An 11,795-nucleotide genomic window follows, 5' to 3' on the forward strand; every position below is an offset into this window, starting at 1 on the left:
TTAACACGAAAGTCTTTTTAATTTGGTTGATACACGTTTAACAAAATATGTTAGAATAACAATTTATGATGAGAAACAAGGTATTTACAATAAGAAAACTGTGAGACAAAATCAAGATGATCTACAGGAATGCTTTCTGAGACAGGGTTTCACTGTGCTGCCCAGGCTGGGCTCAAGCGATCCCGACCTCAGCCTCTCACGTAACTGAGGCTAGCTTGTCTACTACCTCACTAGCTCTATTCATTAATTCTTAACTGAATCTGGAAGACTTTCAGCTCCTACTCATTACCCAGATCTTGAGCCCCAGCAGGGGGTATAGAAGGGCCAGGAATAGGAGGTATAAACTCTTAACACGTTTGGCAATTAAGGATCATCTGTTAATGTGAGCTGGCAGGGAAGTGAGGGGCAAGACACCACAAGGAAGACTCCACTGGAAATTACAACAGATAAGCGTGACCCCAGTCACTTGGCCTTTTCAGTGTCTGCAGAAACTATCAAAACTGCCTTAAATACCAACTCAACTGTCCTTTCAGCAGAAAACTGTGGCCTGAAGGACTCCAGCTCCCAACAACATAAAAGTTAATCAACATCAAGAAGAGTCTTAAAGATTCTTAAACTAATTTTACATGAAAAAAGGATATAAAAGTCATTCAAATGTACATTTAAGGCTAACAAAATTTTTCTCAAGATTTACTTTTCATGCTCAATTCTCAAACAATCCTCTTTTTTTTTTAAGTTACTGGGGATTGAGCCCTGGGACAGTTAGTATGCAAAACATGCTAGGTAAGTGCTCTACCACTGAGCCCTCTACCTAATAATTTTTATGATCTGAAATCAATTACACACACGGGGTGGGGGAGGTTTTATAGGTTTAAATTCACTTGTTTAACAGATGCCTATCTCCCCCAATCCTTGCACTGTGACTAAAATAAGCTTAAGGGTAATGAGCTACATCCATCTGGAATACATTAACAGAAATGCATTGACTTAGAAAACAGCCAGCCACATAAATGAGGTCACATGAAAAAAATAACCGAGTGCTTACTCTTTGTAACACTAGTAAGACAAACAGGACACGCTACACATACACACCATCTACTAGCCCACTCGACAGCTGTGAGTTTGGCAAACATTGTAGAGCAAGTGTTGTTGCTTGAAAATCACATCTGTGGCTCTTCCAATGGAGACTCAAGAGCTTCCATCAGCTTCTTATTTGCCTCTTCATTATACCGGCTTTGACAATGAGTTAAATGTTTCTTAAAGCCTCTTGGGAAATTTGATTCAAAATTACAGCGTGGACATTTAAGTAAACTTTGCCCATGGGCTGCGACGTGATTTTTAAGGAGAGACTCCAAGAGAAACGCTTTTCCACAAATTGTGCACTTGTATGGACTATGCACATTGTGCTTATTAACCAGGTGATGCAAAACAGCACCTTTCTTCATGGCACGACAGCAGCAAATTTTGCAATAGTATTTCCCTTTTCCACGCTTCATGTACTTTGCAATCTCCTCCTCAGAAATGAACGCCTCTTTCTCTTCAGTGAACTGAAGCACGTTTTTGGACTGTTCTTGAGTACTCATCTCCATTTTGTTCTCTTTGCCGAAATCAATAGACTCGACATCCACCTGCTCTTGGTCGCTGCTTGACTCCTGGCCCTTGATGTCTATGGCATCTAAATCTGTTCTCAGGTACTCACTACTACTGAGCTCAGCATCCGAGTTCTCTTGATTGTCTTTCTTGAGCTTCTTTGAAGGAGGAAACAGAGCATCCTCTAACAGTTTCTTAGGTGCAGCCAGAAGCCCTTCCTGGACCAGACTATCACATTTTGCAGCATCATCTACAGCTTCCAGCTGTAGCTCATCACCAAGCTCAGTGGCCCTCTGAGCGTTGGAGATCACAGCAGATTTGGGGAGCTCAGGGAAAAGTACATGCTTCCGTGGCTCTGGGAAAAGTGCACGTTTCCGTGGCTCTGGAGAAGCAGGAAGGACTGCTTTGGTGGACTCAGGAAACAGTGTGGACTTCCTAGCCTCAGCATCTAGAGAGAGGACAGGCTTCCATATGTCTGAGGCCATCTTTGGGGACTCAGATGAGCCAGAAGAAGGATGTTTCCGTGTCTCAGGGAAGACGCTAGGCTTCTGAGATTCTGTAATGAAGGAGGACTTCCAGACATCAGGAGACCCACGAGAACTTTTCTGGGACTCGGGGAAATCCAGTGAAGCAGGAGAACTTTTCCGCTGGTCAGGAGAAAGTTTCCAAAGGTCTGGGGACCCTGAAGGCTTCCTAAGCTCCGGAGATCCTGCTGGACTTCGGATCTCAGGAGAGAGTGGTGGGCCTGGTCTGCGAAGTTCAGGAGACACAGGGGGCACTGCCTTCCAGTGTTCAGGTGACAAAGCGAGAGCTGTCTTTCTGAGCTCAGGGGGGCCAGACTTCCATGACTCTGGAGATGTGGGGGGCGTTTTCCAGGAACCAGATGAGACTGAAGACTTCCAGGATGCAGCGGACACAGATGGAGCTGGCTTCCAAGGCCCAGGAGATACAGAAGGTATTGGCTTCCAAGGTCCAGGAGACAAAGATGGAGCTGGTTTAGATGACTTCCAAGGTCCTGAGGTTGCTGAAGGACTGGATTTCCAAGGCCGAGGAGAACCAGGTGGCCCTGGCTTCCAGGAACCTGGTGATACTGCTGGGGTTGGTCTCCGAGGCTCTGAAGTGACAGCAGGGAATGGCTTCCAAAGTTCAGGAGACTCTGATGGGGATGGTTTCCTTGGCTCAGGGGAGGCAGTCCGTGCAGGCTTCCGAGACTCTGGAGATGCAGTTAGGGATGGCCCCCAAGGCTCAGGCGATGTGGCCAGAACTGGTGACTCTGGAGACAAGGTGGAAGGGGGAGCCCCTGTATCGGCAAAAGGAGAGTGCTTCTGGGGTTTGGAGCTACCAAGAGCGGACTTGATGGACTCAGGGGAAGCAGGGGCAGGCTTCTGCAGCTCAGACACTATGCTGGCTGGGTCGAGACATTCAGGGGAAGAAACAGAAGCAGTTTTTGAGGTCTCAGCAGGAAGACAAGGGGCCTGTAGCTCAGGAGAAACAACAGGGCCAGAGTCCTCAGGCTCCAGAGCAGGAGGAACAGACTTTTGTGGCTCTGGAGACAAACTCGGACCAATTTTCTCTGTTTCCATGGGGACAGCTGGAGTAGGCCTCACTTCTGCTGGGTCCAAGGCAGTGCTCTGGTGTTCGGGAAGGGAAGGGCTTTTCACAGCCTCGGTCTCTTTGCTCAGCTGGTCCTTTGGTTTGTCCCTCCACTTCTCTGAGGCTGCATGTTTGGCTGTGATGTGATAGTACACATTGGAGTACATCTTGCTAGTAAAGAAGCACTGATGGCAGTGGAAGAGCTTTGCACTCTTCTGGTAAAATATCATCTTGCCGAGTCCTCCAGCATCCATATCATCACAAAACTCCGGATGAATGGAGCCCATGTGGATCTGCACGTTCTCATAATCAGTGCCTCTGAAACCACAGTGGTCACAGTCCAGGCTCAGCGATGGTTTGTGCGGCTCCTGACACACTTCCATCTTCAGTCAACACAAACGGCTGGGCCTTAATGGTTTTCCACCCTGCTGAGACACAGAGAGAGAGAGGTTACTGCCGAGGACACTGGGGTGAATTTCAAGTCCAGACAGCAGACGCTGCTGAAGACACCGCTCCACAAGATTGCCAAGGGAGACTAAGTCTACGGACCATCTCATTACCTGGTTGGCCTCAAGTTCTTGATCTGATTGCCACATTTCCCACATGCTCGGATTACAAACACGCACCACCACACTTGGCTAAGTTATGCTTTCTTACCCTATTATTTTTTAATCATTTAGTATTCTTTCTAATTTCAATCATTTCATTCGTTTTAACATTTGTATCATTTGGTTTGCTGTTTTTCATTTTTATTTATATTTTTAAGCCGGGCAGTAGTGGCGCATGCCTTTAATCCCAGCACTTGGGAGGCAGAGGCAGGTGGATCTCTGTGAGTTCGAGGTCAGCCTGGTCTACAAGAACTAGTTCCAGGATAGACCCTAAAGCTACAGAGAAACCCTGTATCAAAAAATAAATAAATAAATAAAAAATAAAAAGACCAATAAATAAATAAATAAATATTTTAACAGTTTTTTTTTTAAAATTTCAGATATGTGCTGTGTTTACATAATCCTCCCCTTTCCAATTCCTCCAGTGTTGTCACCCCCATCAAACTCACGGTTTACTTATTACGTCCCCACACACAAATAAATACATAGATACAACCTGCTGAGCCCACTTAGTGTATGTTTTTAGTGCTGGTCGCTTCATATTGGACAGGGGGGTTCATCCCGAGGGAAGTCTGCCTGAAACTCTTTATCTAGGGTAGGGTTGGGAGATTTCCCCAATCTACACTGCGGCTTAGTTTAGGATTGGTGCTGTGAGTTGACACGGGGCCTTGCACATGCTGGAAATTGCTCAACTCTGAGCTCCACCTTTACTGCATTAAATCTGCATCTTAATCTTCCTGGCAGAAGGACATAGAAATCTAGACTCAATTTTACTCCAAATCACCCGTTTCAACCCTGGCTATACAACCCACTTCTTCACTAATGCAATGTTCAATTTAGTATTACTGAATTTTCTGTCTACTCTGAACTCAGCTTTCAGCACTTCCCTCTTTCTCACCGCTCCATTATCCACTCAGGCATGCTACACTCTCAGCACAGGGGCAGCACCTTCTAACACAGGTTTGTAACTATTACCATGGCAAGCTCAGTCATATTGCAAAATCTTCTCACTGTCAAGCCTGCTGTCTTGGCTGTTCAGTAAGCTAAGGGCAAGAGAATCACTTGAACCTGAGTGAGTTCTGAGGCTAGACCAGGAAGCACAGTGAGACTGGGTCTCTAAAACTAAATCTATTTTCTCATTAAATGAGAGTCCACCATTTACCAAAAGTACCAGTCACCGCTGATGACTGGCAACCATATTCCTTCCATGTCCTCAGTGAGCATCACAGATTGTAGCATTTAAAATACACAGGGTCGCCCTAAGTTCAAGAGCAATGTACAAAACAATTTAATAACATTTAAGGTATTGTTACTGGCATTGTTGGTTTGGCTTTTCTCAGACAAGGTCTTATTATATCCCTGACTGCCCTTGAACTCTCTGTAGACCAGGATGGCCTTGAACTTACAGGAACCTTCCTCCTCCTGGCTTCCAAGTGCTGGAACTAAAGAAAGCCATGTCAGGCCTCACTGTGCCATTACTGTTTTCTCTACTTGTTTCAGTGGCACCTCATTTGCTTTTTGATCAAAACCTTTTTAAAAAGGTGACAATGAAGACAAATGCTTTTCTTTAACAGTGTATTAATTTCTAAGTTGTTGGCCAACCAGCTGTTACACTTTTAGAAATGTTTTTAGGAGTAAAAAAAAAACTGTAACAGAACAAATAATTTAATATTAGACAAAAATGTCTAAAATGACCCTTAACTTACAAACCACGAAGAAACATGTAGAAAAGAATGTGTTAACCACATACCTAGTCTTCAATAAAACTATACAATTTCAGAGGAAAAACAAAAGATGTGTTTTAATAATGTCATCTGGCTGCAAGTGGCAATAGTGATCAGCCAGGAGACACACTTTCCCTCTCTGCTGTCTCCCAGCACCTCTCCTGGCTGAGGGCAAAGGCCACTACTATGCCTGCCCACCACATGGGCTCCATTATAACTAATAACTTCCTGCTTTTAAAAGTGCTTTGTGCTCTAGAGCCCTCTAACTCCATCACAGGGGTGCGCGCACCCCAGAGCTGGGTGTGGAGACTATACCAAAGCCGCGCACATCTGGCACACAAATATCCTGACAATGCTAGAGATAGGAGTACGCTTTTTTGTTTTCCTCAGTAACTACAAAACACTTTAAATTTGTTTTCTAGCCATAAAAAACTCTCACCATTAAAAGGAAAAACAAAAAGGACAACAACAACAAAAATCAGTTAGCTGGACTTGGTGGTACGTAACTCAAGGCCAGCCAGGGCTACACGAAGAAACTGTCTTGAAAAACAACAACAAAAAGTTTGTAGTTTGTTTTCTGATAGGCAGTAATAGCTTATGCCTTTAATCCTAGCACTCGGCGGCAGAGGCAGGCTGATCTCTGTAGTTCAAGGTCAGTCTGGCCTACAAAGCGAGTTCCAGGATAGCCACTGCTAAACAGTGAAACCCTGTCTCAAAAAACAAAAAACTAACACACACCAAAACCAAAAACCCCAGGGTTTCTCTGTAGCTTTGGTGCCTGTCCTGGTGCCTACTCTGTAGACCAGGCTGACCTCAAACTCACAGAGACCAGCCTGTCTCTGCCTCCTATGAGCTAGGATTTAAAGGCCTGTATCACCATTGCTCGGCCAGTTTTTGCTTTATTTTTTTAAAGACAGGCTCAAACTCACATCAATTCTTGTGCCTCAGCCTTCTGACTGTGGGGCTTACAGGTATGCAACACCCTGTCTGGATGCAAAAGTCAGAAACATAAAAGACAGGGCTGGAGAGATGGCTCAGCGGTTAAGAGCATTGCCTGCTCTTCCAAAGGTACTGAGTTCAATTCCCAGCAACCACATGGTGGCTCACAACCATCTGTAATGAGATCTGGTGCCCTCTTCTGGCCTGCAGGCATACACACAGAGAGATTATTATATACATAATAAGTAAATAAATAAATATTAAAAAAAGAAACATAAAAGACTAACAAATAGCAAATGCACATAAGTACTAGCAGAACAGCATCTTTAAATCTTCAACCAATGTTTTCAGGGCTCAAAAGGAAACAGAGCTGCAACTTTTCCTTCTAGAGAGTTATGTGCTTTCTGACTAAGTCACAGAAAACAGCCTACACTCTACTAAGATAAACAGAGATGAAGCACAATTAATAAAAACTCAGAGAGAAATTGCAGTTCAACCTGAAGACCAGAAAAGCAAAACAGGCAGTCACTGGCTCTCACCTTGACCTCAGTCTGAAAATGGTGATCTTGACCCCAATAACAGACTCTTATGTCCTTCATTCATAGAGAAAACTCCTCCAACAATATCGGATCAAATCCAGCACAACTTGACACTTATTTTATGGACACAGACCCCAAGCCTGTGAAGACACCACTTTCATTCTGCAGCCCTGCCCCTCTTCCCAACCCAGCTGCCATACACTTCCAAGTCACCTTCCACACTCACAACCCAATTAGTGCAAACTGCCTGCTCACAATCCCTTGCACCTCCTAGACACACTTGGTATAAATCTGCACACGGCACATGCCGTCCTTTATTCTAATTCCTGCTTATTCTCAAGTGTGTAATTCCCTTACTTCAAACTTCTGCTCTTTCCCTAAGGCGTTTTCTTTTCCTTTACCACCCATCTTGTTACCTACCAAATAGGAGAATCCACTCATCCTTTAGAGAGACTGCCTTAAAGTGCAGGCACATTTCCCACTCCGTCTCAACTCCCCTTCAGCCCCAGTCAGATGTGTATTTCCCACAGACCAGCACCACCTGTCACCTCAGCTTGACTCCATGCCAGGCCACAGCTCTTGGAGAGCCAGGCCAAGTCATCCATTTGTTCATGTCCATAACCCTTCACATCCCCAGCAGTGTGTGCTCAGAAAGTACTGGAGCGGTCATAGCACAGTCCAGCGAAGACTGGGAACTAGGAAAGATTTGTGTGCCCAGTTCAAGAATCAAGAGCTTTAAGGAGGATCAGAAGCTCAAAGTACCCACAGCTACATACTGTGTTCCGGGCCTGGGATATACAGACCCTGTTTTAAAAGTAAAAAAGTATCAACAACTCCAATACACAGCTAAGGAAACTTAACCCTAACATTAAATGCCCTATTCAGCACTAGGCAAATAACCAGAACCTGACAAAGGACAAGATCTCCTAGTGCACCACAATCAAACTAGCACAGAAAAGCCAATGCACTCAGGCTTTGTAATCCATGTAGCAACAGCAAAAACACAGGGCTCTCCGTCAGTCTGCAGTTCAGACATCCCCGCCCCAGGACAGCGTTTCTCTGTGTAACCTGGCTGGCCTGGAACTGAGAGAGATTCGCCTGCCTCTGCCTCCTGAGTGCTGGAACTAAAGACATGCAAGAATACTTTTAAGATTCTCTAATAGGGGTCAGGGGTGTGGCTAAATGGAACAGTAATTGCCTAGAATGTGTAAGGCCATAGGCTTGATTCAGTCGTGAGCAATGGAAATAAGGGGTGTGGGGGTGGTCTTAGCTAATATGCAAACACAGCAGGTTGGCAAGCTGTATTAAAAAAAATCACTCATGGACCAGGTGGTGGTGGCACACGCCTTTAATCCCAGCACTCTGGAGGCAGAGGTAGGTGGATCTCTGTGAGTTCGAGGACACACATACACACAAAAAATCACTTATGAATAAAGACATGTAATGTCACTAAGGAAAACATGGATAACATAGAAACGTTTTATTTTTCTAAAAATTTATGTATTTGAGTATTTTCCTTACATTTATGTCTGTGCTCTCCATGTGTACCTGGTACCCACAGAGGTCAGAAGAGGGCATCAGATCCCCTGGAACTAGGGCTGCAGACAGTGTGAGCAACCCTGTGGGAGATGAGAATCAACCTAGGTTCTTTGCAAGAACAAGTTTCTTAACCACTGAGCCAGCTCTACAGTCCCAGATAGGTTTTATAAAATGTTTTATCATGAATTGGAAGTGTTTTGTCAAGTAGTACCACAAAGAGAAATTAGTAATTGATACAGGATCAAAATAGCCTACAGGATTTGGGCCCATCCTTGCCATTTTACAATGTAGAAAAACAGAATAAGTCTCCATCTTTTAAAACTTTATTAGCACTCTTTTCTATGGGGGAGGGGGGGGACAGGGTTTCTTTGTGTAGCTCTGGCTGTCCTGGAACTCGCTCTGTAGACCAGGCCTTGAACTCAGAATCCATTTGCCTCTCTGCCACCCGAGTGCTGGCATGAAAGGCATGCTAGCATTCTTAAGGGATTTTTAAATGAAAAAAAAATTGTTTTTTTATACAATATATTCTGATGATGATCAGCCACCCCCAACTCCACCCAGACCCTCGCCACCAACCCAACTCCATACCTTCCCTTTCTTTAAAGGAAGAGGCCTGATTCCAAATCTTTGCTCACAATGCACACAGACTTCAGTCTGGAGTCCAGCACTCCTAACACTAACTGTAAAAGGCTAGCTACCGGTGCTCCTGGTCGGCTGACCACACGGCATCCTTCAACGCAGTGGTACACTATAGGCATCCATCGCACGGCTGCTCCCACCCATTTTCTTCCGTGAGACCTAATACTATTGATAAAGTCTCTCTGCATAGCTCTGGCTGCCCTGGAACTCACTATGCACACCAGGCTGGTCTCCAACTGAGAGCCACCTGAACCTGCTTCCCGAATGTACCACCCCGCCCAGCCTTACCGATAGTGCTTTAAAAATACATTTAGATGTACATTTTGATATCAACAATTCAACACAGAACACATGTAAGCTAACTGGCTATGGAAGCTATACGTGCTGTCAACTTGACATACTGGGGAAAGGGCCTCAACTGGAGAACTGTCTCTGATTGGTTGATGGGTGTGTCTGTGGGGCATTTCCTTGATTTCTCATGACATAGAAGAGACCATCCCTAGACATGCTGGCTTTGCTGTATCCGAAAGGCAGCTGAATTGTGAGGCAGGGGCAGACCAGTCAGCATCTTCTCCCGTGTTTGCTGCCTGAGTTCCTGCCCTCAATTCCCTCAACAGCGGGCTGGAACCTGTAAGATGAACCCTTTCCTCCCTCAAATTACTTCTCATGACAGCAGCAGAAAGCAGACCAGGACACGGGTTCTATCAGTCTGCACACTACCTAACAGTGTTCATTATGAATAGTGGGTTTTGTTTTGTTGTTGTTGATTTTCAAGGTTATAAATTTCGACTGGTTTTAAAACAGAATCCACAAAAAACTTCCACGTTTCTCCATATTTTCCGATTCTATTAACAATCAGCGTTAATTAGTGGGGCAATTTTTGAGGACTGATATTTTGTTCTCCAGTGACAGGATGGAACCCAAGGCCTCACTCTTGCCAAGGGCTCACTACAGAGCAGCAACCCCAGCCTAACTTAGGGCATCCATAGTTCAGGGGAGAGGTCGCTCTGGATGCTGCAGCGCTAAACATCACCTATGCACCATTAGGGTCCTTAGAGCAACTTACTGTTCTCCGAGTTCCCTAAGTTCTTGACAAGCACGATCTGTTTACCTGGGGGGTTGAACTGATGGGCACCGGGCGTCCTTAAGTTTAAACGGGAGGCAACGCTAGACTGGTACCAGTTTACACTCTACGGCGAAGTGCCAAAAGCGCCGGCCCTAACTTGGAAACACCGGGCTCGGTTGCTGCCGTCCGAAAGGCCCCCCTGGACAAGGCTAACGCCGTGCGTGGTCCACGTGGGGGATGTGGCGTCTGCTGTGGGCCACCGATCCTTGGGGACTCTGGAGAGCAACCCTACATTCAAGTCGAGACCGAAATTGACCCGTCCCATCCCGCGAGCCGCCAGGCGACACCGTCAGAAACAAGTGGGGGTGGGGAGCGCGGAGACCGGGCCCCCAGGCGGAGAGCAGGAGGAGCCCACGGCACGCTCCGGCCTCCAGGCCCCGCCAAGCGCGCCAAGGTGCCCGCCCTCCCTCTCCCCACCAAGGCGCCCGCCCGGCCGCAGCACCCCGCAGCCCGTACCGAGGCGCCCGCCAGCTCCTCACCCTCGTGCGAGGTGTCCAGGAGTGAAGAGGAGGAAACGCCCACAGGAAACGCCTGGCCGGCCGCACGGTCTCGGGAATGGCGGCTGGACGCAAGACCAGCCGGGAAGTATCGTGCGCGCCCGCACCGGAAGTGCCGTCGCGTGCCTCCGGGTCTCCCCCTCCTCCCCCCGGCCTTTAAGGTTCCCAGCTGAGCCGGGCTGGGCGAGCCAGCCAGCCAACCCCTGGCGTGGGCTGGGGTCTCCACGTCGTCTTTCGTTTGTTTTCCTTTTGTCTTTTGTTTTGTTCCTTCTTATGAAGGACGCATTTGTTGATATACTGTCCATAATAGAAATACAAGACAAATACAAAGATTTTAGAAGGCAGTGAACAGGTTTCATGTCTCCAAACTCAAGCCCCAGAAATCGTCTTCAATTGCAGTGCATTCGCCTTTCGTTTTAATATTAGTCTGTCTGAAATTGACCTGGTTTACATAGTACACCTGTGTAATTTCTTAAGTCTTCGCCTTGTTGTTGTTTTGGTTTGGTTTCTTGTAAGTTTTGATTTTGGATGCTGAGCGAAATGAACCCAGGGCTTCCTCCTATAATCATCCCATGCTGTCTGATACATTAAACATTCATGATTTTTGATTGGTTGACTTGCTTTAAGACAGGATCTCGCCCTCTGTAGCCTGAGATTCACCTGTCTCCGCCTCCCAGGTGCTGGGATCAAAAGCACTCGCCATCACACTCTTCCCTAAACCACTGCTGCCTGCACTGATTCATTATCCTAGGGTCAGCTCACTTCTTGGGGTCCTCTTCACCGCCACTTTCTGGTGCGACTCTCTCCATGTTTGGAATCAGCTCTTATGAATCATTAGGATTAGGAGATCCTGGAGACCCTACAGGTAGAGTCCGGAAGCCTACGTAGTAGAGAAGCAGAGCTACCTGGCAGTTCTGGGAAGTGAGTTCTGGGAAAGCCAGGACACGAATGGGGTGGGGCAGAACAGGGTCTCTCGGAAACAGAGAAGCAAGATTTGGGAG

At 46.4% G+C, this 11,795-nt stretch overlaps 1 protein-coding gene across 6 annotated transcripts; it reads right to left on the reverse strand.

Annotated features, from left to right (window-relative positions):
- Positions 1-10,909, reverse strand: Champ1 (chromosome alignment maintaining phosphoprotein 1). 6 transcript variants are annotated; one of them, XM_085680668.2, is made up of 3 exons: positions 10,777-10,887; positions 8,515-8,612; positions 1-3,608 (listed from the first exon to the last, which is right to left on the reverse strand). In XM_085680668.2, the coding sequence occupies exon 3, from the start codon at positions 3,564-3,566 to the stop codon at positions 1,161-1,163; it is 2,406 nt and encodes an 801-aa protein (XP_085536794.2). In that variant the 5' UTR covers positions 3,567-3,608; positions 8,515-8,612; positions 10,777-10,887; the 3' UTR covers positions 1-1,160. The 6 variants fall into 6 exon arrangements, with proteins under 6 accessions (XP_085536794.2, XP_085536795.2, XP_048312205.3 ...); XM_085680669.2 differs by having other exon boundaries at positions 1-3,611; XM_048456248.3 differs by lacking the exon at positions 8,515-8,612 and having other exon boundaries at positions 10,777-10,909.
- Positions 10,910-11,795: the final 886 nt, after the last annotated feature.

The sequence above is a fragment of the Myodes glareolus genome, chromosome 23, assembly GCF_982192425.1.
Source record: "Myodes glareolus chromosome 23, mMyoGla1.1, whole genome shotgun sequence".
NCBI classification, from domain to species: Eukaryota; Metazoa; Chordata; class Mammalia; order Rodentia; family Cricetidae; genus Myodes; species Myodes glareolus.